The sequence below is a fragment of the Portunus trituberculatus genome, chromosome 46 (assembly GCF_017591435.1).
Source record: "Portunus trituberculatus isolate SZX2019 chromosome 46, ASM1759143v1, whole genome shotgun sequence".
Lineage (NCBI taxonomy): Eukaryota > Metazoa > Arthropoda > Malacostraca > Decapoda > Portunidae > Portunus > Portunus trituberculatus.
Genome location: NC_059300.1, coordinates 3,475,456 through 3,502,054, shown reverse-complemented (window position 1 = coordinate 3,502,054; position 26,599 = coordinate 3,475,456). Strand labels below are relative to the sequence as shown.

The 26,599-nt window shown below is 39.1% G+C and overlaps 2 protein-coding genes across 3 annotated transcripts in view; one reads left to right on the top strand and one right to left on the bottom strand.

The window, feature by feature from the left end:
• Window positions 1-26,599, top strand: part of LOC123519830 (procollagen-lysine,2-oxoglutarate 5-dioxygenase 1-like) — a 210,444-nt gene that overhangs the window by 20,086 nt on the left and 163,759 nt on the right. For both annotated transcript variants that reach the window (XM_045281357.1, XM_045281358.1), the window contains 7 exons: window positions 633-796; window positions 2,397-2,573; window positions 3,825-4,024; window positions 4,475-4,606; window positions 4,747-4,871; window positions 5,022-5,123; window positions 10,107-10,232. In XM_045281357.1, the coding sequence (XP_045137292.1) occupies window positions 633-796; window positions 2,397-2,573; window positions 3,825-4,024; window positions 4,475-4,606; window positions 4,747-4,871; window positions 5,022-5,123; window positions 10,107-10,232 (1,026 nt within the window). The remainder of the gene's footprint in view (window positions 1-632; window positions 797-2,396; window positions 2,574-3,824; window positions 4,025-4,474; window positions 4,607-4,746; window positions 4,872-5,021; window positions 5,124-10,106; window positions 10,233-26,599) is intronic.
• On the bottom strand, window positions 11,799-17,359 carry LOC123519832 (immunoglobulin domain-containing protein oig-4-like). The gene is made up of 4 exons (XM_045281359.1): window positions 17,118-17,359; window positions 14,951-15,152; window positions 13,666-13,815; window positions 11,799-13,312 (listed from the first exon to the last, which is right to left on the bottom strand). The coding sequence occupies exons 1-4, from the start codon at window positions 17,342-17,344 to the stop codon at window positions 13,157-13,159; spliced, it is 735 nt and encodes a 244-aa protein (XP_045137294.1). The 5' UTR covers window positions 17,345-17,359; the 3' UTR covers window positions 11,799-13,156.

The following is a 26,599-nucleotide window of genomic DNA, read 5'->3' as shown; positions in this document are numbered from 1 at the left end:
TTTTAGAGAAACATATAATTTGCTAAGGAATATTGGAGTAGCATTTCACTACATGGACAAAGAAATGATGAAGAAATTGATAAGTACTATAATAAGACCCAGATTGGAATATGCAGGAGTAGTGTGGACCCCTCATAAAAAGAAACACATAAGGAAGCTGGAGAGACTACAAAAAATGGCTACAAGAATGGTTCCAGAATTTGAAGGGATGACATGTGAGGAGAGACTAAAGGCTATGGATCTACCAACCCTGGAACAAAGAAGGGAGAGAGGAGATCTGATACAAGTTTATAAATTGATCAACGGAATGGACCAGGTGGATAATGAGAAACTGATCCTGAGAGAAGAATATGACATCCGAAGCACAAGATCGCATAGTAAAAAGCTGAGAAAAGGAAGATGTCTGACAGATGTTAAAAAATATAGTTTCCCACAAAGATGTATTGAGACGTGGAACAATTTAAATGAAGAAGTAGTGTCTGCAATGAGTGTGCATACTTTTAAAGTAAGATTGGATATGTGTAGATATGGAGATGGGGCCACATGAGCATAAAGCCCAGGCCCTGTAAAACTACAACTAGGTAAGTACACAAAAGAATTTACCTTCAGTAAGTAGTTGTGTTCCTTTACAGCTATGATGTGATAGTCACAGGTGGTAAAAACACCATCCTAGAGAAATTTGACTCCCTTGATGCCCGAGTAGTGTTTGGTGCTGAAGACTTTTGTTGGCCTGATAAAAGTCTTGCTGAAAACTACCCACGGGTTTCATTTGGTTACAAGTATCTGAATTCTGGAGGTAAGTAGTAGATTTTCATACACTGCATATTTTTCCTTTATATAAGTACTTTTTTTTATATTGACATAGCATTTCTCAGATAAAATATAATGATGGTGCACTACTGTATTTCCTCTATTAAAGTGCAGATGGCTAGACTGCTCATTTCATGGATGGTCTAAAGAATGCTCCTACCATTTTTACTGTGTACTCTATTATGAAAGGCCATTGAATGAGATTAAATAAAGAGATTGGAATCCTCAATTTTAGACATACTCTTATTCTGCAGTTACATAAGTATTTCATCCTGTCTTGAAAGGGATCTCAGCTTGGTGTATATATTATATACAGTGGTACCTTGAGAAACGAATTTAACTCATTCCATGGTGAAGTTTGTATCTTAGATTGTTCATCTCAAAACAATTATTCCCATTGAAATGCATTAAAATATCATTAATCCATTCAAGCGTCCCAAAAAAGAGCACCCCAATTTTTTTACATGTTTTTAAGTAAGAAAAAGGTATTTATAAAATAACAAATACGTATTGTATAAAAATAAAATTAAACGTAATAAAAGAGAATATAAATGGATAAACTACTTTTATAAAGTATGTTTATCTCGGAGGGGTGGATTCCACAGGACGTTACCCTGTCACATCTTCCCCCCCACTCCACCTGTTGATCAGCTGGAGTGTACAAATATAGCCACCCACAGGAGACTGGCTGCTCTAATATTAAATCACAGATTAGCTCATCAACGATTAAGTAGGCAAAAGAGAGAGAGAGAGGCTACATTGCTGGAGAGGTTTGTTTACATTGTCCTTTCCCCTCTCTCAGTGATAAGCGCCAGCATAGACTACTCTAAGTTAGTGTTTTTATCTTGGAGATAGACATTTGCAGCTAATGGTGTTCAATAATTGTGAATGGTGGAGGAGGAGGAAAGGAGGAAGGGATGCAGGTACCATTCACATGTAAATATTGAACATAATGAAAACAGCTCTTTCTTTAAAAAAAAAAAAAAGTCAATAGTGTGAAAATGATTAAAGAACAATTACAATGCACGAGATCTGCAGGAAACACATAGATACTAGCTCAGCTGGGGCTGGACTGATGCACCAATCAGCGGTAGTATCCCGAAGCATGACTTGTATCTCAAAATTTCACTCATATCTCAAAAAATTGGATCAAATCGTGGCTCGTATCTAAAAAGAAATTGTATCTCGGGTAGCTCATATCTCAAGGTATTACTGTATTTAGATATTGATAGATGTTACTAAGTACTGTTTTGTGTTAGTGACCAAATTAACTATTGTTGTTACTACTCTATGGTTCAATTATTCATGGTATGTTACAACAATCTATTTTCATTATTGTCCAGAGTATAAAATACTGATTCTTTAATGGGAATGATTGTTCTACAAATGCTGAGTGACATGAATGTTTCTGTATGAAATACTTACAAACTATCTTTATCTAACTTGTTGAAATAATAACTCAGATATTTTTATGATTATCACTCACTTTATTCAAGTTAGAAATTTGTATATGAAAAATGAATTACTGAAGACCTGTTAATGGAAATATATGCTTTACTTATTATTAAAGTCTGTCTTTTTTTCAGGTTTTATTGGTTATGCCTCAGATCTTTATGGAGTTGTATCATCACATAATATTAGAAATGATGAGGATGACCAGCTGTACTACTCACAAATATACATCAACAAAGAATTGAGGAACAAGTATAAAATGAAGCTTGATACCCATTCCAGGATATTCCAAAATTTGAATGGGCAGTTTGGTGAGTTTTTTTTCCAACTCTACTGGATAGTGTTATTTGTGCTTGTAGTGTTATGTGCATTTGTCCATGCTATGTATATTGTCTGTGGTGAGGTATTTCACATTACTTTATTTATTTATTTATTTGTTTGTTAGATTCTAATATAATTCCAGACTTATATCCATGTCACAGTTGCTCGATTTGAAGGGCCATCTTCTTTGAGGGGTCACCTGTCAGTGAAAGCTTCAATGCCTGATTGTTTCTCATCACCAAAATCTCACCTCTTCCTTGAGTAATAGCTTAAGATGTAATAACATCACACTTATGAATCCTTCCTCTTCAATCTCTGCAAACCCAAGCTATTTATGTGATGTGATGTTTTAGTGGTGAGGTGACAAAGTGAAGTAACTTTGAACACTTTCTTAGCCTGTGTTCTGATGTGTGGCTACCTGATTGGGGCTCAGCTGGGAAGTCCCAAGCCTTCTTTATCTGCTTCCCTCACTGGTATTTCTCATTTACTGACATGAATAGCCAAATTTATAAATTTGTAGACACCTTAAAAGAAATAGTATTGCTGTCTCTCACCTTAAACATGCAAGAAAAAATTGCAATCATCATAACTGGGAGGATGTACATGAGTGAAACACAGTCTACTTGTATTTTTTTTTTTTTTTTTTTTTTTACATTTCTGTGTTAGAACCACTTTCAAGACTTTAGAATAAAAGCTTTTGATTCTCTCCCAGTAGTATTCTCAATAAGATTTTTTTTAACAATTTTCCCTTATGTAGAGTGAAAGTCACTGGGCACTCATCTTCATCTGAGAAATGAGGTGGGATAATTATTTTCCCCTCTAGCTGTTACCATGGTTCATAGGACACTGAGGCTCAAAGGGAGACATTATTGTGAATGAAGGATATGTGCAGACCAAAAAATTTGTGTGGAAATTAGAAATTCAGCCCACAAAATGCAGGTCAATTATAGATATCACTCACCCTGTATGTTGCATCAAACCACCCTTTAAGGAAAAGAAACCACCAGGGCTACATTTAGCTGTCCCTGTATGAAAAGCATAACTTTTCTTCATCCATAAATTCATTCAGTCTTTTTATAAGGTTTCATTTCAACATTGATGATTTTTTAGTGGGCAACTAAATTTTCACATTATTGAAACTGGAATCATAAAATTTAAATAAATTACCAGTTGGTTTGGAAGTTAAGATAATCATGTTAATTTTTCTCTGCATGATAATAAAACCTTAAGTTTATTTTCAGGTGATATCTCACTGAAATTTGAAGATGATGATGTCAGGATACAGAACACAGTGTATCAGACCATCCCTGTCATCATTCATGGAAACGGACCCACCAAGGTGTTGCTGAACTCCCTGGGAAACTACCTGGCCAAGTCCTGGATTGTGAATGAAGGCTGCCTTGCCTGTGAGGAGAACAAGCTGGAGATGGAGACTGTAGTGGTCAGTAATTGTTTTCTTTTTTTGTTTGTATATTCAAGAGGTTATTTTTTTTTCTCTCTCTCTCTCTCTCTCTCTCTCTCTCTCTCTCTCTCTCTCTCTCTCTCTGATAATTTTTTTATTTTGTGCATTCTTTGATGTTTTTTTTTTCTTTTGTATTTATTTTCTTTTATTGTGAATGTTATCATTGTAAGGTGGTGGATAGATGATTATTTTGAGTCAAATTACTTGCCCCTGATTCTCTAAAGGAGCCTCATTTAGTTATAGAGGAAATAACTATTATTTCCTAGACATATTCTATAGTACTTAAAAGCGTTGTTTCTCAAACAGATTTTTTTTAGTCTTTGTCAAAAAAAATCTTGCAGCAATAATGATGCAATAAATAAAATTTTCCTATTAATACCTACTCAAGAACTCCTGAAACACGGATGCTTACCATTAATACACTTGCAGGAAGAAGATCTTCCCCAAATTCTGTTTGGTGTATTTATTGAAAAACCTGTACCTTTTCTGGAGGAAATGTTGGGGAAGATTGAACTGCTGGATTACCCAAAACACAAGATGGATTTATTTGTTCATAATCAGGTATGTACATTGCTTAACAAAATTGCAAGATATTATTTGAGAACACTGTAGTTTTCTTAATTTTAAATTCTTTATCATATATTGTGTATCTAACTGTGGTCTCTTTTAATTGCTATTAAAACTCATCCACATTTTACCAGGTAAAATTACATGAAGAGTTGGCAAGTGGCTGGGTTGCCAATCTGAAGTCTCTGGGATACCGCTCTGTCAAGTATATTTCTATCAGTGACAACATTAAAGAGTGGCATGCTCGTAATTTGGCTGTGTAAGTTATTTTTCATAATTGTATTGAAACAGATGTGTAATTTCACCATTATTAAATGTCAAAGCTTTCATTTTCACTATTGGAATATCATATTATAAGTTTATTGGTTACTTTATGAATGTAGAGTAATATTTTTATTTGATTTTTCAGAGAACTGTGTTTAAAGAACAACTGTGATGGATTCTTCAGTATTGATGGTGAGGTTCACCTTGACAATCCAAAGACACTGTCTCTTCTGCTGTCACACAATAGGTGAGGTGTTTTAATGTTTTCCACAATGAACATCTCTAGCATTAGATGAGTTTTGAGATACAGATTTTTTATATATTTTTTAAAGTTCTTGACATAAAAAAAGACAGGAAAATTTATGATTGAAAATTTTCTCTCTAAATTAAATTCTCAAATTAAGATTGATTTATTCATATCCACTGGGTAGTGGTTATTACAACCATGTATCATGTATACATCTCAATTTTAACCCCTTCGTGCCGGATGTTAAAAAAGCCCGCCTGTATGATATACGGGTGGTAGTGCCGCGCACCCGAGCATGGGAAACTCGTGCAAGCTTGTCATACTTGTCGTCTTTGTGTATTATGCTGCTATTTTTTAGTCACTATATCGCCTTCGAACAGGAAAGTGGACGCTTCTCTCTTCGGAGAAAAAAGAGAGAGAGAGAGAGAGAGAGAGTGTGACATTTGCTAATATTTTAGACACAAGTGGGACGCATGTAGCTTATCTTTCGAGAGGAAGAGGGGGAGGGAGGGAAGGGAGAGGGAAATGAAGGGAAAAGAGAGAGAGAGAGAGAGAGAGAGAATTTGTTGTGTGTGTGATTGTGTGTGTGTGTGTGTGTGTGTGTGTGTGTGTGTGTGTGTGTGTGTGTGTGTGTGTGTAATTCACCTCTGTCGCCTGTTGGTCACCCAGCCAGTCTTCCCCATTACGGAGCGAGCTCAGAGCTCATAGACCGATCTTCAGGTAGGACTGAGACCACAACACACTCCACACACTAGGAAAGCGAGGCCACAACCTCTCGAGTTACATCCTGTACCTATTTACTGTTAGGAGAACAGGGGCCACACATTAAGAGGCTTGCCCATTTGCTCGCCGCCACCGGGACTCGAACCCGGCCCTCTCGATTGTGAGTCGAGCGTGCTAACCACTACACTGTCACGGTGTGTGTGTGTGTGTGTGTGTGTGTGTGTGTGTGTGTGTGTGTGTGTGTGTGTGTGTGTGTGTGGTGTGATGTAACTTATGTGTGTGAGTGGGAGTGTGTGGTGGGAGGGAAGGGAGATGGGAGTGAGGTGGGAGATGGGGAGAGAGGAGGGAGAGAGAGAGAGAGAGAGAGAGAGAGAGAGAGAGAGAGAGAGAGAGAGAGAGAGAGAGAGAGAGAGATGGGAACAGTCTATGCCATTGGGTAATTTTAGACACAAGGCGAGACGCATGTAGCTTATCTTTAGTGATTGGTGGAGACAAAGATGGTGGGAGGAGCACTAGGATTTCAAGGACAGCATACGGCGTGTGTAGTTGGTATCCAACACACTATACGGGACAACTGAACTGAAGAAAGCTCAGAAAAGAAATATGACGTCTACGTAGGCGTCACCGTATTTGCTACTGGGGCTTCATGACGCCCACATAGGCGTCACCGTATTGAAGAGGTTAAACTACTCTTTAAAATATGTTATAAAACAAACCATTAGAAAAGTTATCTATAAAACATAAGAGAAAAATAAAGAATAAAAATAATAAAAGAAAATAAAAGATGTAATACTAGTGGTGTAGTGGTCCACCAGGCTGACCATGGCAGTGTTTGACATACATCTTACAAAGCAAGCATAAAGAAATACACTGTACATGACATTGTCATCTGTGACACTAAAAATCATTCACATTATAAACTGATTTGTCTTAAAATCCTATTGAATAAAACGTAATAAAAATAAGTCACAACATAACTCAAAATCATAAAACTTCTATACGATTGAAACAATTTCCTAAAATTTGCATTGTCACAAAAACGTTAAAATACATCAGTTTCCATGCTCTCTACAGGACATTTGAGTCATGTAATATATGTCCGGTGAGTCTGGATTTAAAAGCAGAAAGTAAGTTTGTGTTAATAACTTAAGACCATTTAGGTACTAGGAAAGTTTTGGCTCCAGGGTGTTTTTTGTCCTGCAAACAGCTAGATCTCTTTGTTGTCTTGTGACGCTGCTTGTGTTAGTGTGTACTGTGGGAAAGGAATGGAGCCAAGTGGGACACATGCTGCTCACTGCCTTGTACATTGCGATGCAGACATCCATTAAGTGTTTTTGTTTTATCCTAACCTATCCTAACTCTTTGTTAGTAGGTGAGATGTGATCATATTTTCTCAGGCCTCCTACCGCAACTCTGGCAGCAAAGTTTTGAAATATTTGTACTTTCTGTAGCACAGTGGTGCTGGAGGTACCCCAGATTCATATACAATAATTAATATGACTCAGCACCAGTGTCTGTACAACAATTTTTGTACTTGTTTTGTCAAAGTTCATACTTATACAGTTTAAGTAGATTTGTAGTCCAATCACTTTTTTACTTATTTCATTAATGTGTACATCAAATTATAAATATTTATCCATGTGCAGGCCTAAGTTTATGACATGAGTGCTGAGTTGGATGCTGGCATTACTGAACCTTACCACAGCATCCTCCGGTATACATGCTAGTAGCTGCCTGCTGCCAATGAATATGCAGCCCATTACAAAGAAAAATATTGCCTGCCTTGATAAGAGTTCTTTCGGCTTCTTTTATCATTGTTTTGAAATCCCCAAGTGAGCCGCTGTGGAGGAATTGAGTGTCACCAGCGTACTGCACAAGTGTACACTCACTAAAGAATTCAGCCATGTTGTTAACATACACTGTAAATAAATATTGTCCAAGAATTGAACCTTGAGGGATGCCAAAGTGAACATTAATGATTGAGGATGTAGGGTCCTGTAATTTCACGGATTGCGTTCTGTTGCTCAGGTAGCTGTTAAACCAGAAACAGTCTATATCGAGTTTAGCACATTTTTTCAGGAGGATAGTGTGGCTAAAACTATCAAAAGCTTTGGATAAGTCACATAATGTAAGGAGTGATATCTTCTTATCATCCATGTTGTGGTATATCTTGTCAGTGATCACTGTAAGAGCAGTTTCTGTAGAAAGCCTGGGTCTAAAGCCATGTTGACAATTAGAAAAATAGTTATTTCCTTCTAAAAAACATAAAAGTTGATCGAATGCAATTTAAAGAAAAATCTTAGAGAGCACAGAAAGGAGAGAGATAGGACAGTAGTTACTAACATTATTAACATCATTTGTCTTATATAAAGGAATGATATTTGCATGCTTCCATGCCTGAGGGAATACACTGGTAACAATAGAGGTATTAATGATACATGTTAGATAAAATGCAACGATACATAAAGCATCCTTAATGAATTTCATAGCTATGCCATCTGAACCTACAGAGCATGTTTCATTGAGACTTTTAATTGTTAATAATATTATAGTGTTCATATCAACTGGTTTGGGTCTAAATTAGAGAATTTTATGTCATGAAAATTATAAGTAGAATATTGATATTGAAAATCTATACCAATCAATAATGTGTATGTTATTTACTTTCTAAACTTTAAAAGCAAAGTATATTTGAAGTAAACAACTATGCATTTTCTAGATCAGTAATTCCTATGTGTACAAGTATGTCTAATGAATGCTCACTCTTTGCTGGACATTCCCTTTGCCATCTTCATCCCCAGTCTGTCACTTTCTTGTTACTTTATGATTGCATTTTCTGCTCTAATTATATTTCTACAAGTTGACCTTCATAACAATTTCATCCTGATCCTTCTTTGATGTGCAAGTTGCCCTTGAGGTGCTACAGTTGATCCTCACAACTTCTTTGTTATATTACTTTTCTTAAGTTTATTTAATCCACAAATTAAACTCCTTATCAGTGAGCTTTATCTTTTTGATTGCCACACTAATCATTGCATCCTCCATTCCATGGAGTTCCTGTGGCAAGCCTTGCTGCACCACTGTAGCTGAGTTAGAGGATATACTGATATATTCCTTTCTTGGTGATTTCATTGCTATAGTAGGATGAGGCAATATGTCTTATTTCAGTCCAGTATGTAAATATCACATGTCTTATTAATTTTAATATTTTTGTTAATGTAAGAACATAATGACAACTTGTGGAAGGGTGGTGAAGGGATACACGGGCTGTGGATGAGTACTTTATTCCTGACTAGTTTTGCTGTTATAGCTTCTTGTCACGTGCCAGATATATAATCAGAGCCCCTATGTGGGCAAGTAACACATTAAAGAATTGATGGATCGTATAGTGGTTTTGAAGTTAATAATTTTCCAGGTAAAGGTGAAGTTGAAATGGGCAAAAAACACTTAAAGTACTTTACAATAAATCTACATACAAACAAAACTTAAATATCCCAAACCAGAACATGACACATTGAAACTTATACCAACAGCAAAGTCCTAACACATAACATAATAAGTAAACAATCCCGTAATCAATAAAAGAGCCACCACTGGAGAAAATACGATACCCAATGACAGAGTCTCGGCACTTAGAGGAGGAGTGGAGAACAGGTCCCCCTGGTGATGTCTGACACCTCTCTCCCTCAACCCGACAAAACCACCTCTATAAGTAGACTCGGGTAGAGGGGTAGTAACCGGGTGGAGAGGGGGGAGTATACGTGGCTGTGGCTGACGTGGCTGATGACGTACGAGCTCCAGCAGCTTCACAGCTCCGAGCTACGAAGCTCCGATCCTGGCGAGTGGTGGTGGTGATAGGTGCTTCGGTAGTTCAAGAGTCATAGGCGTGACATTCTTCAGAGGAAATGATGAGTTGGATGGATCCAACTCATCATTTCTTCTGAAGAAGCTATAACAGCAAAACTAGTCAGGAATAAAGTACTCATCCACAGCCCGCGTAGCCCTTCACCACCCTTCCATTTTTGTTAATATTATTATTATTATTATTATTATTATTATTGTTGTTGTTGTTGTTGTTGTTGTTGTTGTTGTTATTGATATTATTATTATTATTATTATTATTATTATTATTATTATTATTATTATTATTATTATTATTATTGTTATTATTATTATAATTTATGTTTTCATATAGTAATTCTCTCAATGTAAGGAAGGGTTGGTTAGTAAACATACATCCCTATTACCTTTATTCTGCAGACCTATTCTTGCTGCTGGCATGGTGCGTGATGGCCAGGCTTGGTCAACCTTCTGGGGAGCGGTCAATGAGGATGGGTTCTATGCTCGTTCCATGGACTACATGGACATTGTCAACAATAAGAGAAGGTAAGGCTTGATTCAATGTTTCTTTTAGACATTGTCTTAAAATAGTACGCTCAGACTTGAATCCAATGTTGAATTGTGTGTAGTATATCTTGTCATTGTCAGCAAGTGACAAGTTTTCCAAAAAAACAATTAACAAATTTGGAAAAGCACAATCAGAGCTTTCTGCAGGATTGATTTGCAGAAATGGCAGAAAAGATGTGAAGTTTCTTGGAAAGGAAAATCACGATACAGTAAGCCCCGCACTTGGTGAATTAATCAGTCTGGCAAAACTACTGCCAAGTGTGAATTTCGCCAAGCACGAGTTCATTATACTATATAAATTGCCTAAAAAATGCATCAATCAGTCTTTGGTCATTACCAAAGTCCCTCTTTTGACACTTTAAATACCATCTTTCAAGCTGAAATAAAATCTTTTGCCTTCACATATTAGAACACATGTACAAAACAGACCAATAAACAATAAATAAAGCAAATAAGACATGATATAAAGGCTGTAACTCCCTTTTTTCCACCCGTTTCCCTCGCCCACTTTCCTCCTTGCCGCCATCACCATTTTCCTTACCCTCACCGGTACCACCTGTTGCACTGATAGAGGCCATGTTGGCAGTAAATTGCCAGAATTTGTTCTGACGCTAGCAGAACAGAGGTTAGCACAAACAAAATGGCTGAAGGGGACGCTCACACTGCATTCTGATAGGCTTAGAGAGAGGTCTGACGTTCGCCATGCAGCCGCCAGGGGGCCGCCAAGTTTGAATTCAAATCGCCAAGCGTGCACTTGGTGGTCCATGGCCACCCTACCGCCAAAAGTTAATTTCTCCAAGCTGAGATTCGCCAAGTGCGGGGTCTTACTGTATGCATTTTTTCTTAATTGAAATTTCTGTGCATACTAGTAGCTTTTCCTATACATAGCAAGAGTGATGTGGTTTTACATTATATACAGGATCTCTTGCTAATCATATACTGCCATTGCTTCTGGATTACTTCAGCAGTTATGATTATTATCTTCAGAACCAAGAGTGTTTTTAGGTTCTTGATCAGAACAAACAGAGATCTCTTTATTTAATGCCATTAATGATTAGTAGTCATAAAAAAATGTAGTCATTCTTTGGTCTTACAGCACAGAGGCCTTAGCCTTTTGTTATATTGTGAAATAGTGTACATAGTTCTGTACCTCCATAGAGGTAATTTGTCTATTTTTCAGACACGAATGTGTAAAACTACATTTGAATTGAACTTAACGGAATTGTATAAATATTAAAGTTGACTTTGGCAGATAGAAACAAGATATGACATGAATCACAATTATGAAGCATGTTAGTGACATATTTTAGTGACCTTATGATTTTCAATGGGCTTGGAAGCATTCTAATTTTTCAGGTATATACAATATATTTTCTCTTAAAAAGTGCAACATATTTTCCATTACAAAAAGAAAAGTAAAGTAGCTTTTATGGGTCTAAAACCTTCTTTCTATGAAGTCAGAGAGGATTTCTGGACCCAAAGATTTTATTTGTACCATGTATTTATAATTTCTGGTTCTGTGATGTTAGAGGATATTAAAGTGGGTTTTTTTTTTTTTTATTTTTTTATTTTTTTTTTTATTTTTTTTTTTTGGATGAAATATAAAGCTTACAGAGAAGGGTTCCCAGCCCTCCATTGATGTCCCCTTTAGTTGCCTCTTACAACATGCAGGGAATACAGAGACATGTATTCTAGATCCCCACGTCTCAGGGACAATGGAGTCATACTAAAAGAAAATACTATACAGAAGCAGGTTATGTTGTGTTGCGCAAGATTTATACTAACAGTATTAGTGTATGTGATAACAATATAAGTGATGCATAAAATGATTGAAATGAAAGGATTTCATCCTTTGAAAAATTAAACCACAAAACCACACACCTGTTCTCATAAAACTTGATTAGATCATTCAACATTTAACATCACAAACTATCTAAGTAGAAGTTTTGCATAATTTTAAGTAAATATTGCTTTGGTATTTTAAAGAGTTCTCCAAGTGAACACAAGAACAGTACTGATGTACATTTTTTGTCTAAAGTCTTCAGGTCCCAAACACTAAAAACATTATAATGTCTATCATGAAAAGATTTCTCCCTTCAGTAGTTCCTGGCATACATGAATATAAAATAAACATTTCATACAATACAACAGCTGGATTTAAAGTTGAGAAAGAAGTACATATATGTGTTGAGCTCACTGTTGCCTATATTCATTTATAAAATGTGTACCATGTAGCTGCTTCCTCAAGACAGGTTTCCTAATATGTGTGCATCATCCACTCTATTTGGTCTTAACAAGTAATATCAGCTACCTGCTACAGTCTTGCAGGACACTTTTTTTTAACCGTTTTACATTATATAGTATGACCTGTAATCTGAACTAATTGCACAAAACTACTGAAGCTGCCTTGGTTTACTTCCCTCTTACATACTCATATATATTTCAACAATCCTGAGATAACACTATTGTTGTTTGGTCCCTCATATATGATAAAATAGTGTAGCATTTTAACACAGGTACATAAGACTGACTATCCTCTGTACATGCTCTCATGGTCCTATCTACATGGCAGGCTGACATCCCTTCAGTTGTCATAGTCAGGACAAGAAATCCTTTACATGCATACGTTCATATTCACAATCTCATTCACAAACAGTTCCTCACATCTTAGCCTGCTGGCCTCCAGTGAGAGAGGAGTGATCCTGAACAGTTCCTATTCAGAAATGTGGAATTACTAGCTACTGATGAATTAGCTTTAGAATAAGCATTTACAATAAAATGAACTGCTTTCTGAAGGTATCAATGTACACTAGAAAAGTTTAGACAGTAAATGCTTCATGGGCAAGTGTAATACATCTTATTGATACTTTTTACTCAACATGTGACTCTTTTCTAACATAACCCTAATTGAACTGTGCGATATAGGTTGTCCGGAAAGCTTTGGTGTCCACTGCGTATTTATTGTTGGCGTGACATTCATAGATGCCAGCATCAGCCTGAGTTGCCGGATCAATCTCCATCTTACTCTTGAGCTTGTTTCCTTTTTGCCATTCATGGAGCTGGAAAATATACATGTAATGAAGTTTACAAATTTTTTGTTAACATACATGGTCTGCATTAACTTTTACCAAATTTGCAATGTTCATTAAGCATTTATTTGGCTAGTAAGTTTTACATTCATATATATCTGTTAGTTCAGCAAAGTAGAGCATTCTGTCTTGGAAAATAACAGCACTATTTAGACAATGACAAGGTCTCGTATTTGAAATTAGGAGAGCAACTAACTGTAATGCTTGATTTTTATTAGGTGTGTTTAATTTTCTATGAAGGAAGTGGTGCAGCTTCCTGCTATGTAAAGAAATGCTGGAGTGATCATGATATAGATCAGTTAGAAATCAAAAGGTAACCTTACCTGCATATACCTGTGGGCATAGAGCTCCACTCCATCCTTGAACCACGTGATCTGAGGGAGTGGGCTGCCCTTGGCCACACACAGGAACACTATCTTGTGGCCCAAAACATACTGGTAGTTGAAGTGAGAAGCCTTTGTGATCTTGGCTCCCTGTAATGATAAAGTGTGACCATCAATGTTGCAGAGTAAATTCTTTATATTTCTACATTGTAATTTGCATTGTATGTCATGTTGAACTTGGTGTAATTGAGCCAGGAACTACTAAGTAACAAAGATGTTATTAGTTAATTCTTATTTGAGATTGCTCAACTCTTTTTTTATTTGTCAACACTAAGCTTGGTCTTGAAGATTGGTTAGTAAGATGTGGTATCTACATTCATGTCAGTATATGCAAGCATTCCTTATTTTAACCTCTGTGCCTCTTAGGTTGAGAGAACTGAGCTTCACCACATCACAACACATTGTAATAATAAGTTGTGCATTTCTGGCAGATTATTGTACATATTGACCTCATCACCAGAGCTGGTGTACTCCTATGGTAACATATCAAATCCAACCCTCTCTATGCACCTGATCCAGTACATTCATGCAGGAAAGTAATTTTCTGAAATGATATCTATGTGTAACCTAACTGTCATAACATATTGCTTTACACTTGGCTGGAACTCATTTCCAGCATTTGACAAAATTTTTAGTATTCATGGTTGTAATAATAGCTCTGTTTAAAAAATGCTGCAATGGATGACGAAATCTAACCTATAAGAACATGAAAACTATTAAAAAGTCGAAATTGATAAAATGAATAAATAAATAAAAGTAAGAAAGGAATGATGAATAAGAAATATGAACATTAATGATATCAATAATATGATGTTATTTAAAGAATAATGATTTAATTGTGGATCCAAATAGAAGCCTTGGCCTTTCAAGTATTGAAATATGAAGGGAAAGCAGGGATGTCTCTCACTGATGAAGAAAAATCTCTAACTCTTTCACTGTATTGTGCAATAGTTCATAGCACTAAAAACAATGTATGGAATCTTTATAAGCATTCTTTAGAAATAAGGGGATAAAAAAGAATACATTTTGCAATTTCTATCCATTTGAATGTTTGTAGGTAGCTGTAAAAAATAAATGATGGCTCAGATTTGTTAGTGATTCAAGAAACATGCGACAAATATATTCAGTTGTTAGTGATGAGAAAATGAGATAAAAAAAAAAAGTTATATGTAGGAAAACCTTTAACAGTTTTTTATTTCAAACAAGTTTCTTTCTGGACACTCACCTTGGGGTTGGTATAGTAATTCTTGGCCTCGACTGATGGATATGTACCAGTAATGGGTTTGAAATTTTTCCTACCCTTGTACCGCCCTGAGAGTTGCCCTCGCTTCCCAGTGCCAATGGTCTGGGAAGCCATTGTCACACTCATTAGGGTGAGGAGTGCCACTAGTGTTATCCAGAGTGGACGCCACCTCATCTTGTGGCACCTGTGGCACAGACACAGTATTAGGTCACATGCCTGAACTTGAAATATGTTGCAGTAAATACATTTTGTCATGATTGATGCTTATGGACATCAGAGTTAGGCAGCAAGGTGAAGGTTTTGAAAATCTGAAAAATGGGAGATCTACTCAGAGAAAATGCTTATAATTATTATTCAGTGCACATGTTGAGTGACAGAGTCTGAAGCAGGATTTGGATAAGTTGCATATTTAGAGTATATTTTGAACAAAGGATTTCAGTGCCTGAAATCACCATGTCTTGGAAGGGATTAATGAATGAGATTAATTTCACAAGAGTTTAAGGTGGATCTGTCAGAGAAACATATCATAAGGATCACTGGTGAGAGACAAAATTGTGCTGACAATTAAAGAAGTGGTCTTTAACATATGCTCATATGAAAAGATGTGTTGAAAAGTTTTAGCCATCTGTTAATAGCAGTGCTGCATGAAATGCATTGAAAGGAAATCACAGCAATAACAATTTTCTGTTCATCTTCTCTGGGTCTCATCCAATGCACTGCTCTTTACACTTTTATATTGATAATTATCAATATAAAAAGATAAAAATTTGATTCCATCACTAATTATAATTAGTGATGGAATCTAATTTATATTTTTTAATAATTAGGTGTAGGATTTGTGGAATGCTGCACTAAAAGCATTGATTTTGTCTTAAAAAGATACCATATTTGATGCATTCAGCTTGCCTGCTGCGATGGCTAATCTCATTTAGAGAAAAGGCAACTGTTCTTATATGTTATCTTTTTTGTGTTAGAATCTGACCAAGGGCACAAAAATAATGAAAAAAAAGAATAAAATGAATTAAACTCCTCCTATAAAGGAACTGCATAATAATATAATAATGCAAAGAGTTGTCCAATTTTTTTGTAAATATTTGTTGCAAATATATATTTAATCAAAATTAGGTCAGCTGCATCATGAGGTTACTAAAGTAACTGCGAGAGAGAGAGAGAGAGAGAGAGAGAGAGAGAGAGAGAGAGAGAGAGAGAGAGAGAGAGAGAGAGAGAGAGAACAATACTACATTAAACACAGTAAAAAATATTCTTTGAAGACAAAATCATCAAATCATTAACTTGTAAAGAATCAGTAGTTGAAAGTGATGAAGATCAAGAACTATAAGTTTTGAACTAATAAAAGAATTGAGCAATATGAGTTTTGGAGTATTCAAAATTATGTAGACTAGAAGTAAGCCAAACACACACACACACACACACACACACACACACACACACACACACACACACACACACACACACACACACACACACACACACACGGGGACCAGGAAGGTGGCATGGTGGGCTCTTCCTCCCTCATAGCGCCGATCAGCCCCTCCACACCACTACCACCATCACCATCACCACTACTACCACCACCACCATCACCATCACCACTACTGTTGTTTGTTGCTGTCCCTCACTGTCCTCCTCCCCTCCTCCTTCCTTCACATAGAATTATATATATATATATATATATATATATATATATATATATATATATATATATATATATATATATATTCCAAACTTCATGATGACACACACACACACACACACACACACACACACACACACACACACACACGAGGAAGATGTGCGTAAAGGACATAGCTAATTAAATATTTATCGATAAAAAATAAATTGTTTATACAACTTCTTTCAGACCAGTGACGTAGGTTCGGGGTGGTGTGGGGGGAGGATTGGTGGGGAAGGCGTTAATAGAAAGGGAGTAGAGTGGAGTGGGGAGGAGGAGTGCGGGGGAGAGATGGGGGATGCTGCGGTCATAAATTTAGTGATTCAAGCCTTGTATCACCACCCAGGAAGAAGGGGAGGGAGGGGGATGAAGAGGGAAGGCTTGAGAGAGAGAGAGAGAGAGAGAGAGAGAGAGAGAGAGAGAGAGAGAGAGAGAGGTGCTAGGTAGCGTCCTCACTTGGTGACGGCAGCGAGGCAGTAGAAACCAAACTTCGAGTCGTATGTTCTCCACTCCGCTCCTGCTCTCTGTAGATGTGATAGTGGCAGTGACGGTAGTGGCAGTGGTGGTGGTGGTGGCGCCTCAGGGTGTGCGTGCCTCTGAGTTGCGTGGGTGTGTTGGTGGTGAAAGTGGTGGTGATGTGCCGCTGGTCCGGTCGCCTCGACACCTCTCACGGCACTGAACATGACCTGATCCTGCCCTCTCTCTCCCCCTCCCCCTGGCCACCCCTTCCCGCTCTCCCTTCCTCGCTCCCTCCCTCCCTTGCCTGCCACCACCACCAGTGCCTCCGCCTCCTCGCCTTCCCTCCATCCTCCTATTTAATACTATTTCTGACGTGCGAGGAGGCGTGTCGCTTGGATGTGGAGGGGGCGAGGGGACGAAGCGGTGGACGAGCGTGAGGGGTGAGGGGTGAGGGATGAGGGATGAGGGGGTGAAAGCGGTGCATTGTGGTTGGTTAGTATGTGGTGCTTGTCTGCCCTCCTGCACTTTACTCGTATCATAACTTTTTTTCCTTTTTGGATTGATATTTTTTCTTATTCGTATTTTTTACATTGTGTTGCGATTGAGGAATGTATGTCACTGTCATGAAATTTTGTACCTACCTCGGTTTATAATTCTAAGATGCATTTTTATTGTTTTTTTTTTCCAGTCCTTTTGCATTTTGAAAGGTCAGATCTATCGCGGTTTCAAATCGTAGTGCCTCTGCATTTTGAAATTTCAGGCTTATTGTGCTTTGGAATATTAGACAAACTCAGGTTTCAAATTTAAGGGGTGGTGTATTTTCCCGGGTGTGCGGATAAAGGTATGAATTTCATGTGTTAGTTCACTGTATTTGATATTTCCATTTCGTTCATGTTGACTTCACACATTAATATTAAACACCCCCGAAGAGACCGCCTCCGTACAGTCCGTGGTCTCAGAGGGCTTGGCAACGTTTAAGTTAGACGAACGTTTATCCCTTTGGTCACGGCTGCTGCGTCACCGTGGGGTTCGTTTGTTGATCGTGGCCCGGTGGTGGTGGTGGTGGTGGTGATGGCTGCAGCTTTATTTTGTCGCTTGTTTCTCTTGACTAATAACCACGCTTAAGTTAATATAGAAGTGTTTTTTTTTTTTTTTTTAACTTTTCTTTTTTTACTTGTTCAGGGAATGGAAGGAGGATACGACTGAACAAATCTTCTGTTAATCTTGTTATGAATTGAGATGTACAGAATACCAGACTTCTTTGATAACCTTGATTTATCTCGACTAGCATCAATACTTCTGAAGATTTAATTAATGAAGTGGGCTTTTTTCTTTGTCTTTTTCTCGGTTAAGGGTATACTTCCATGAATCTATTATTAACCTATTATAAGAGAGGGTTCGAGTGTGCACAGCAAGAGGCTTGAGTCCTTTCCATGCCTTGAGCCAGTGAAGGGTACGATATAGATAAGACAAGTGAGTGATATTTAGTAGCGAGAAAATACGGGATAAAAGGAAAGCGCTCTTCTCTATGAAACTTGCGATTTTTTTTTTATAGGAAATTCTAAGTTCCTTGTAGTAAAAATCGTAGAAAATTAAGGTTCTGCTTCATATTGAATTCCCTCTCTACCAAAGTAATGAATGTTTATTACGAAGATCTGTTTTCTCACTCACCAATTGGCAGTCACATGATGTTTTATTTTAATTGATGGTACACAGTCGTTGTTGAAGTATCACTGGAATCCTAAAAGATCCTGTAAGGCGCCAACAACCTCTGCTACAGCCTGTTAAATGTGGGAGATCAGATGACGAAATGTTTTGGAATGCTGTGTTAGTCTCATCCACCAGGGGAGTGAGCAGTAGCCTTGTAATATCCCATGGGAAATAATAGGGCGCCTTAACTCATTGCGCAATCTTCCCTCTCACTTACACAATTACATGAGTTTACGAAAGCCTTATGTCCTCCTAGGGACTTATATAATTACATGCTACCTTTACGAAAGCCCTGTACATTCTTGTGGACTTAGACGGTGACATCCGTTCACGAGAATCCTTTATGTTCTTATCGACTAAACAATTGTAGCATCTCCTGTCGACTTACACAGTTACATGTTACACTTACGAAAGCTTTCAACGTGCTCCCTACAGCCGCCACAGCTTCACCTAGAATTCACGAAAGTCTTGAGTCCTGGCGGGAATTTTTTGCGACTAGAGGTCAAATTGCATCGTGTTTGCAGTTTTTTTTTTTTTTTTTTTTTTTCCTTGTCTTAACACCTCCGTTCTCAGGTTGATGCGGTAGGAAGCGAAGATGTGCTCGTAACGTGGTATTCTCATCCTATCCGTTTTTAGGAATTAGAGGTGAAAATGTTCTTTTTTTTATTTCGGCTTCTCATTTCTTAGGGATACAGTCACGAGAAGAGATATTATTGTGCTTTGTTTCCTTACCTCCATTTTTTATGATATAAACCCAGTTCCACAGTCTTTTCGTAAGTTTCCGAACCAAAACGCTGGCTCTCCTTGTTGGTAAGTGTCCGATCCAGTCAAAGAGAAAGATTGATTGGGTTTTGTTGGTTAGTTAGCAAACGAGAAACGGTGATTTTGTAAATAATAATGATCATAATGTGGATTTATTCGTGAGCTAAAACGAGGTATTCTCTCTCTCTCTCTCTCTCTCTCTCTCTCTCTCTCTCTCTCTCTCTCTCTCTCTCTCTCTCTCTCTCTCTCTCTCTCTCTCTCTCTCTCTCTCTCTCTCTATTTCATTCTTCGTTACCGATAAGGCCACAGTGTAGTGTGACTTGCCTTGTTGTAAAACTAGACAACCTTTTCTTCACCCTGTTAATCAGTTAGACGTGGAAAAGTATGTTATGACACCTTACCAAATATGAAAACGCAATAAGATGTTGTTCTTATAGTTATACTTTTGCTTGTTTGTGGTAACTGTACGATATGTAGTGTGTTTTGGAAGAAATTAATAGTGCTACTGATTTAATTAAGGGGTTATTTGTTTCTTTTCTTATGTTCGTATTTTCTTATTGCTTTTTATATTCTCCTTCGTATCGTTTTCATTATTATTGTTGTCATTGTCTTGCGCGAAGGAGTGCCGTTTATCTTCTTGTTTTGTTATTATCCTCGTCTTTCACTCCTTGCCCCTATTGCTTTTATAGTGGTGGTGGTGGTGGTGGTGAGAAGTTTAGCCCGGGGTCACGAGAGAAGGTGTTGAGTTTGAAAGATGCAGCGAGTGACATTCAATGAGAGAACACTTCGAGGACCGGAAATGTCATCTATTTCGACCAAAAGACAGAACAAAGAACACTAGACTAGACCAGACCAGACCAAACCAGACGATATACGAAGAAACCTAAAAAAAAAAAAAAAAAAAAAAAATACGAATGAATAAACAGTTGACTAATAGGAAGTAGTCATGTGCTTCAGTCTCATCTGGAATACGCATACGTAGTAAAATTAATACAACTGACTTGCGTACAGATATTTTGAGAGAAAGAACCCACAAATTTAATTGAAGTGGCTTAGAATAAAAAAAAAAAAAAAAAGGAGAAACTTAGAAAGAATTACGCACATAGCATTGTGAATAAGAGTTCAATCTGTGGAGTTGAGGAGAAAGAGAAGTAGTAGTAGAAAAAGACCAGAAGTTTTGTTGAGATGGCATGGAATCAAAGGCCAGCGACGGAGATGAATGGCGAAGGTTAGCCAGCGTCTTTGTCCTGGAATTGAATCGGAGAGTGGTGGTGGTGCTGCTGCCGCCGATTTAATTATGTACGAAGCCAGCGCCCCTTGTATAATATATGTTAGCAGAGTTCCTTTACGTACATCATCTGTTGGGGACGTTATATTGTCGGCGAATATGGCAGTGAGATGTACATGGGTGAGGAGAGGTGAGATAGAGGGAAGAGAACCAGTAAGCCAGTGCAGGGATGTTATATAGTGTCAGCGTGCTTTGTGGTGGGTTGTCAATTAATTGGTTGTAATGTGTTTTGTGCGTTTCATCTCTTTCTCAAAAAATCGATAGTTTAGGATATGCACGAACACACACACACACACACACACACACACACACACACACACACACACACACACACACACACACACACACACACACACACACGGCCCGGTAGCTCAGTGGTTAGAGCGCTGGCTTCACAAGCCAGATGACCGGGGTTCGATTCCCCGGCCGGGTGGAGATATTTGAGTGTGTCTCCTTTCACGTGTAGCCCCTGTTCACCTAGCAGTGAGTAGGTACGGGATGTAAATCGAGGAGTTGTGACCTTGTTGTCCCGGTGTGTGGTGTGTGCCTGGTCTCAGGCCTATCCGAAGATCGGAAACAATGAGCTCTGAGCTCGTTCCGTAGGGTAACGTCTGGCTGTCTCGTCAGAGACTGCAGCAGATCAAACAGTGAATTACACACACACACCCGGTAGCTCAGTGGTTAGAGCGCTGGCTTCACAAGCCAGAGGAACGGGATTCGATTCCCCGGCCGGGTGGAGATATTTGGGTGTGTCTCCTTTCATGTGTAGCCCCTGTTCACCTAGCAGTGAGTAGGTACGGGATGTAAATCGAGGAGTTGTGACCTTTTTGTCCCGGTGTGTGGTGTGTGCCTGGTCTCAGGCCTATCCGAAGATCGGAAATAATGAGCTCTGAGCTCGTTCCGTAGGGTAACGTCTGGCTGTCTCGTCAGAGACTGCAGCAGATCAAAAAGCGAAACACACACACACACACACACACACACACACACACACACACACACACACACACACACACAGAGAGAGAGAGAGAGAGAGAGAGAGAGAGTTGTTGATGGTGTGTGTGTGTGTGTGTGTGTGTGTGTGTGTGTGTGTGTCATGAAAGTCTCAGCACTGACGGTTTGTTGAACTGTTTAGCGTTTGTTTTATGGAGTAAGGATGGGGGATGGGGGAGGAGGGGGAAGGAACCTTTCATATAAATTACAAGTGTGTTTAATGGGTAAGGTTTAAGATTACTATTTGATGACTCCTGACTGGCGGACTCTTGATATTGTGGTACAAGTGAATTTATAACCATTACACATCTGTTGTTTTTCGATTTTAGTTGTTGTGTAGTGAACTGCGATGCTGGTTGACTTAGAAGAATGAGAGGAATAAAATGGACTTGGAACAACATATGAAGGGGGAAAAGAAAAGTGACTTTTTAGTTTCTCATTTTTTTTTTATTATTCCATTGATCTATTGAAATGAGACTGACTGAATGAATGAATGACTTAGGACCTCTTACCAAAACAAGACATGAAGGTGAAAAGGGAGATGGAAGAGGAAGAGAGACAGCAGCAGCAGTGGCAATGGTAGTAGTAGCAGCAGTAGCTGATGGAGGGTAGAGAGAACACTACAAATCTGACAGCGGTGATTGGAGGTGTGAGTAATGGTGGTGACAACATCCGTGACGAGGGTGGTGAGTGAGAATGAGTGATGACGACTGTAACTGTCCATCACGATGAGTCCTGAGAGGCTGGGCTGTTGCTGCTGCTGGAGAATGTTGGGGCGGCTGGTTGATGACTCTGGGTGGTGGCTTCGGCTGGTGGTTGTGGGGGGCGGGTGCAGACTGGAGGTTCAGGGAAGAGGGAAGTGATACTGTGCAACTGGGACAAGAATGTAAGGAATGAAGACACGGATGCTAAAAGTGATTGATGGTTGGAGGGGGGTGAATGGAAATGTAAAGGGTAGATGAGGTGATGCTGTGAGTGAATGAGGAAAGAATGCTTGGAATGGAATGCAATAATGTTGGATAATAACAGATACACGTGTTACTTTGTGGGGAAAAGGAAAGGTTAATGGATGGTGGGAGGTGGTGTGGGTGACTAGGACCTGGAATGAAGATAGTGTGTTGTAAAAAAAATATATAGTGATAAATGCAGGCAGGGGCAGAAAGAAAGGTTGAGGGAAGAGGGGAGATGGATGGTGCCCTGGCTGACTTGGAGTAAAATGGTTGAGTGGTTGAAATAGAGTGAAGACAGTGACGTAATTTGGGAACACTGCTTTACACAGATCTTACTTTATACAGGAATAAGCGAAGTAGTGTAGGGACCGAGGGGAGATGATATGAATGACTGGAAGAATGTAAGGATGCATGGATTGAAGACAATTATATAAGAAGTAAAGTTATGCTGGATGATCGATACAAGCCTTGCATTTTTGGGATAGAAATAAAGATGTGGTCATTAAATGGGAGATTGTACTGTTGATAAGTGAGAGAAGAATGCATGAATGAAGATAGCACAGGACAGGACAGTAGAGGCAATGGCAGGGGAATGTGAAAGGTGTAGTGGTGTAATGATGGATGGTGTCGGTTCGCGGAATTAGATTGAAAGTGAATGATGTGGTGGCATGTGGAGTGGCTGGAGGGAATGCAGAGGCAGAGTGGTTGGCAGAGTGAGGAGTGGGGTGATCCCAGCTGTCGGGAGGTGTTACCCTGATTGTCGGGTGACGCGGGTAGGGCGATGCTGTGGATTCTGTCGGTTAAAAGAAAGCGAAAGGAAACTAGAAAGCATATCATTCTCTCAACTTCTTACAATAATATTAAATGCGGTAAACGTTATCCGCAGACTTTTATTACATATAACCAACTTTTACCTCGATGAAATCTGTGTGAATCTGATAAAAAAAAAAAAAAAAAATCCTGTGTACGCAGCTATATCCAAATACGTCATGAAATATAAGGAGTTAGACCTTGATCCAAGATCCACCTTTCTCCTATGTCTTGAGATAACTTGCAGACAGACAGATAGGCAGGCAAGCTGGCAGGCAGACAAATAGACAGACTGACACAGAGAGAAGTAGGCAAATACGTAAGTCTCGCTCGTTGATAGTGGTTGGAAAATGTCAAGCTTTGCTACGAATGTTCAAAGCCCAAAGAGACGTGGTGTGACCTGTTCAGCTCTGAAACTTTTTTTTCTCTTTTTATTTTCATTGCTCCCCTTCCTTCTCTCCTGTCTATACTCTTCATGGACTGGACATTTAGCTCTTAAATAAAACAGGACTAAACACCTGTTTGTTTCAGAAATTGCCATGGCGGCCTTGCGTTAGCCTGCGAGATAAGCTCATATCTTTCAACGCTTTGCTCTTTCAACAGTACTCATATTATTTTTAAAGGCCACAGGGATGACTACTCGGGTACACTTTTTTTTTTTCACTGATGCTAGAGATTCCCAGTGGAACCATTATAATAATCATGAAAACACTCATAAACCTCAACAGCTTCCACTGCAGTCTGGTATAAGTAGTGGAAACAGACGGTGGAGAATGTGAGAATAGCTGTTGAAGTGATGGTGTGTGGCTGGCCAGGTCATGATGTGTCAGGGCGTGTAGCGGGTAGCAGTGACTGGCACCGTGGAGCGCACCTCAATTGCAAATAAACTCCATTGTGGAGCCACAGATGGACGCCGGGATGACGAGGTGGTTTAGTGTGACAGGGTGTGAAAGCCTCGGTGTCCCGTCATGTCCTCTGGACTGCATGACTGAGCATCTCACGGACCAGACCTAGTCAGTATATTTGACTTCTAACTGAATGTCTTGGTTTTCTGTTCGGCGTGATAAACTCGTTTTGATTGTACATTCTCTCTCTCTCTCTCTCTCTCTCTCTCTCTCTCTCTCTCTCTCTCTCTCTCTCTCTCTCTCTCTCTCTCTCTCTCTCTCTCTCTCTCTCTCTCTCTCTCTCTCTCTCTCTCTCTCTCTCTCTCTCTCTCTCTCTCTCTCTCTCTCTCTCTCTCTCTCTCTCTTCTCTCCTTTCGAGACATGATACAGTCTTTTGGCGTTTGACTAGATACCTGGATATCTCATGTGGTGTTAGTGATGCATTTCACACTTGTAGCAACCTCATTTGATCTCACGGGCCTTTAGTACACTGTAATACACCTCACTAATGATAAACCCTCTTCATCACTCATTGTGTAACTCGATTTCTACCTACATGTCAATCCTTTACCTGCAACTTAAAATCATTTTTTCTCACCTGCATATAACTTAATAATCCATTTTAGCTCTTCGGAAACCATACATTGTTTTGTAAAGATATAAAAATGATGATATTTATCGCTTTGATCTTCCTTTTCTTTTATATTATTATGAATGTCTAGTGCTGGAAGAATTGGAAACGCCGCGCTGAATTATGAAAGAAAACTTAAAGGAACGTAATATGTCACTCCCACGAAGAAGAGGAAATAAAAATAAAGAAATGATTTTAAAGGCCCTCATTGTTATACTTGAAAAATTATTTATATGAAGACTCCAAGAAGTTAACTAGATGAGTTACAGAAGTGTCTTGCTACTGAGGAATTGTCATATCTAGAGTCCAATGTAGTGATCGTCAGCTCTGGAGTGTGAATATTTATGCTGTCTTGGGGTTACAGGCACCAGGTTTTGTCAGGAAGTCCCGACACGAAGCTCTGCTATTCCCCTGGGGTTTGATGGGGCTTTGTCCCCCTGCACTGCCTTACCTGTCCCCTGTCCCCCTGCACTGCCTTGCCTGTCCCGTTCCCCTGCACTGCCTTGCCTGTCCCCTGTTCCCCTGCACTGCCTTGCCTGTCCCCTGTCCCCTGCACTGCCTTGCCTGTCCCCTGTCCCCTGTTCCCCTGCACTGCCTTGCCTGTCCCCTGTCCCCCTGCACTGCCTCGCCTGTCCCCTGTTCCCCTGCACTGCCTTACCTTTCCCCTGTTCCCCTGCACTGCCTGGCCTGTCCCCTTTCCCCCTGCACTGCCTTGCCTGTCCCATATCTCCTGCATTGCTTTGCCTGTCCCCTGTCTCCCTGCACTGCCTAGCTTGTCCCCTGACCTCCCTGCACTGCCTAGCCTGTCCCCTGTCCCCCTGCACTGCCTTGCCTGTCCCCTGTCACCGTCTCTTGTGTACTGTCGTGTGCTTGTTTAGTCTGTTCGAAAGAGAAATTTTGAGAAGATTCCTGTTTCTTATGTTTTATTTTTTATTGTTATTGTTGTTAGTAGAAGTATTTGGTTGTTTTTACCTTGTCTTGTTTATTTTGAGGGAGGTATTAAAGAAAGTGACATATTGGATAAACAGTTGGACGGACACACACACACACACACACACACACACACACACACACACACACACACACACACACACACACACACACACACACACACACACACACACACACACACACACACACACACACACACACACACACACTCTCTCTCTCTCTCTCTCTCTCTCTCTCTCTCTCTCTCTCTCTCTCTCTCTCTCTCTCTCTCTCTCTCTCTCTCTCTCTCTCATTTATTTCCATCCTGTGATCCGTAATCGCTTATAGTCTCTTGTTCTCTATTCCTTTTTTTTCCTTTATTTTTTTTCCTTCTTTTATTTTCTTATCCTTCCTTTTCCTTTCCTCTTCCGTTCTGTTCTGTTATCTTCTCTTCTCTTCTCTTCTCTTCTCTTCTCTTCTCTTCTCTCTACGTACTCTGTAGTCACATGTTCTCTTTTTTCTTT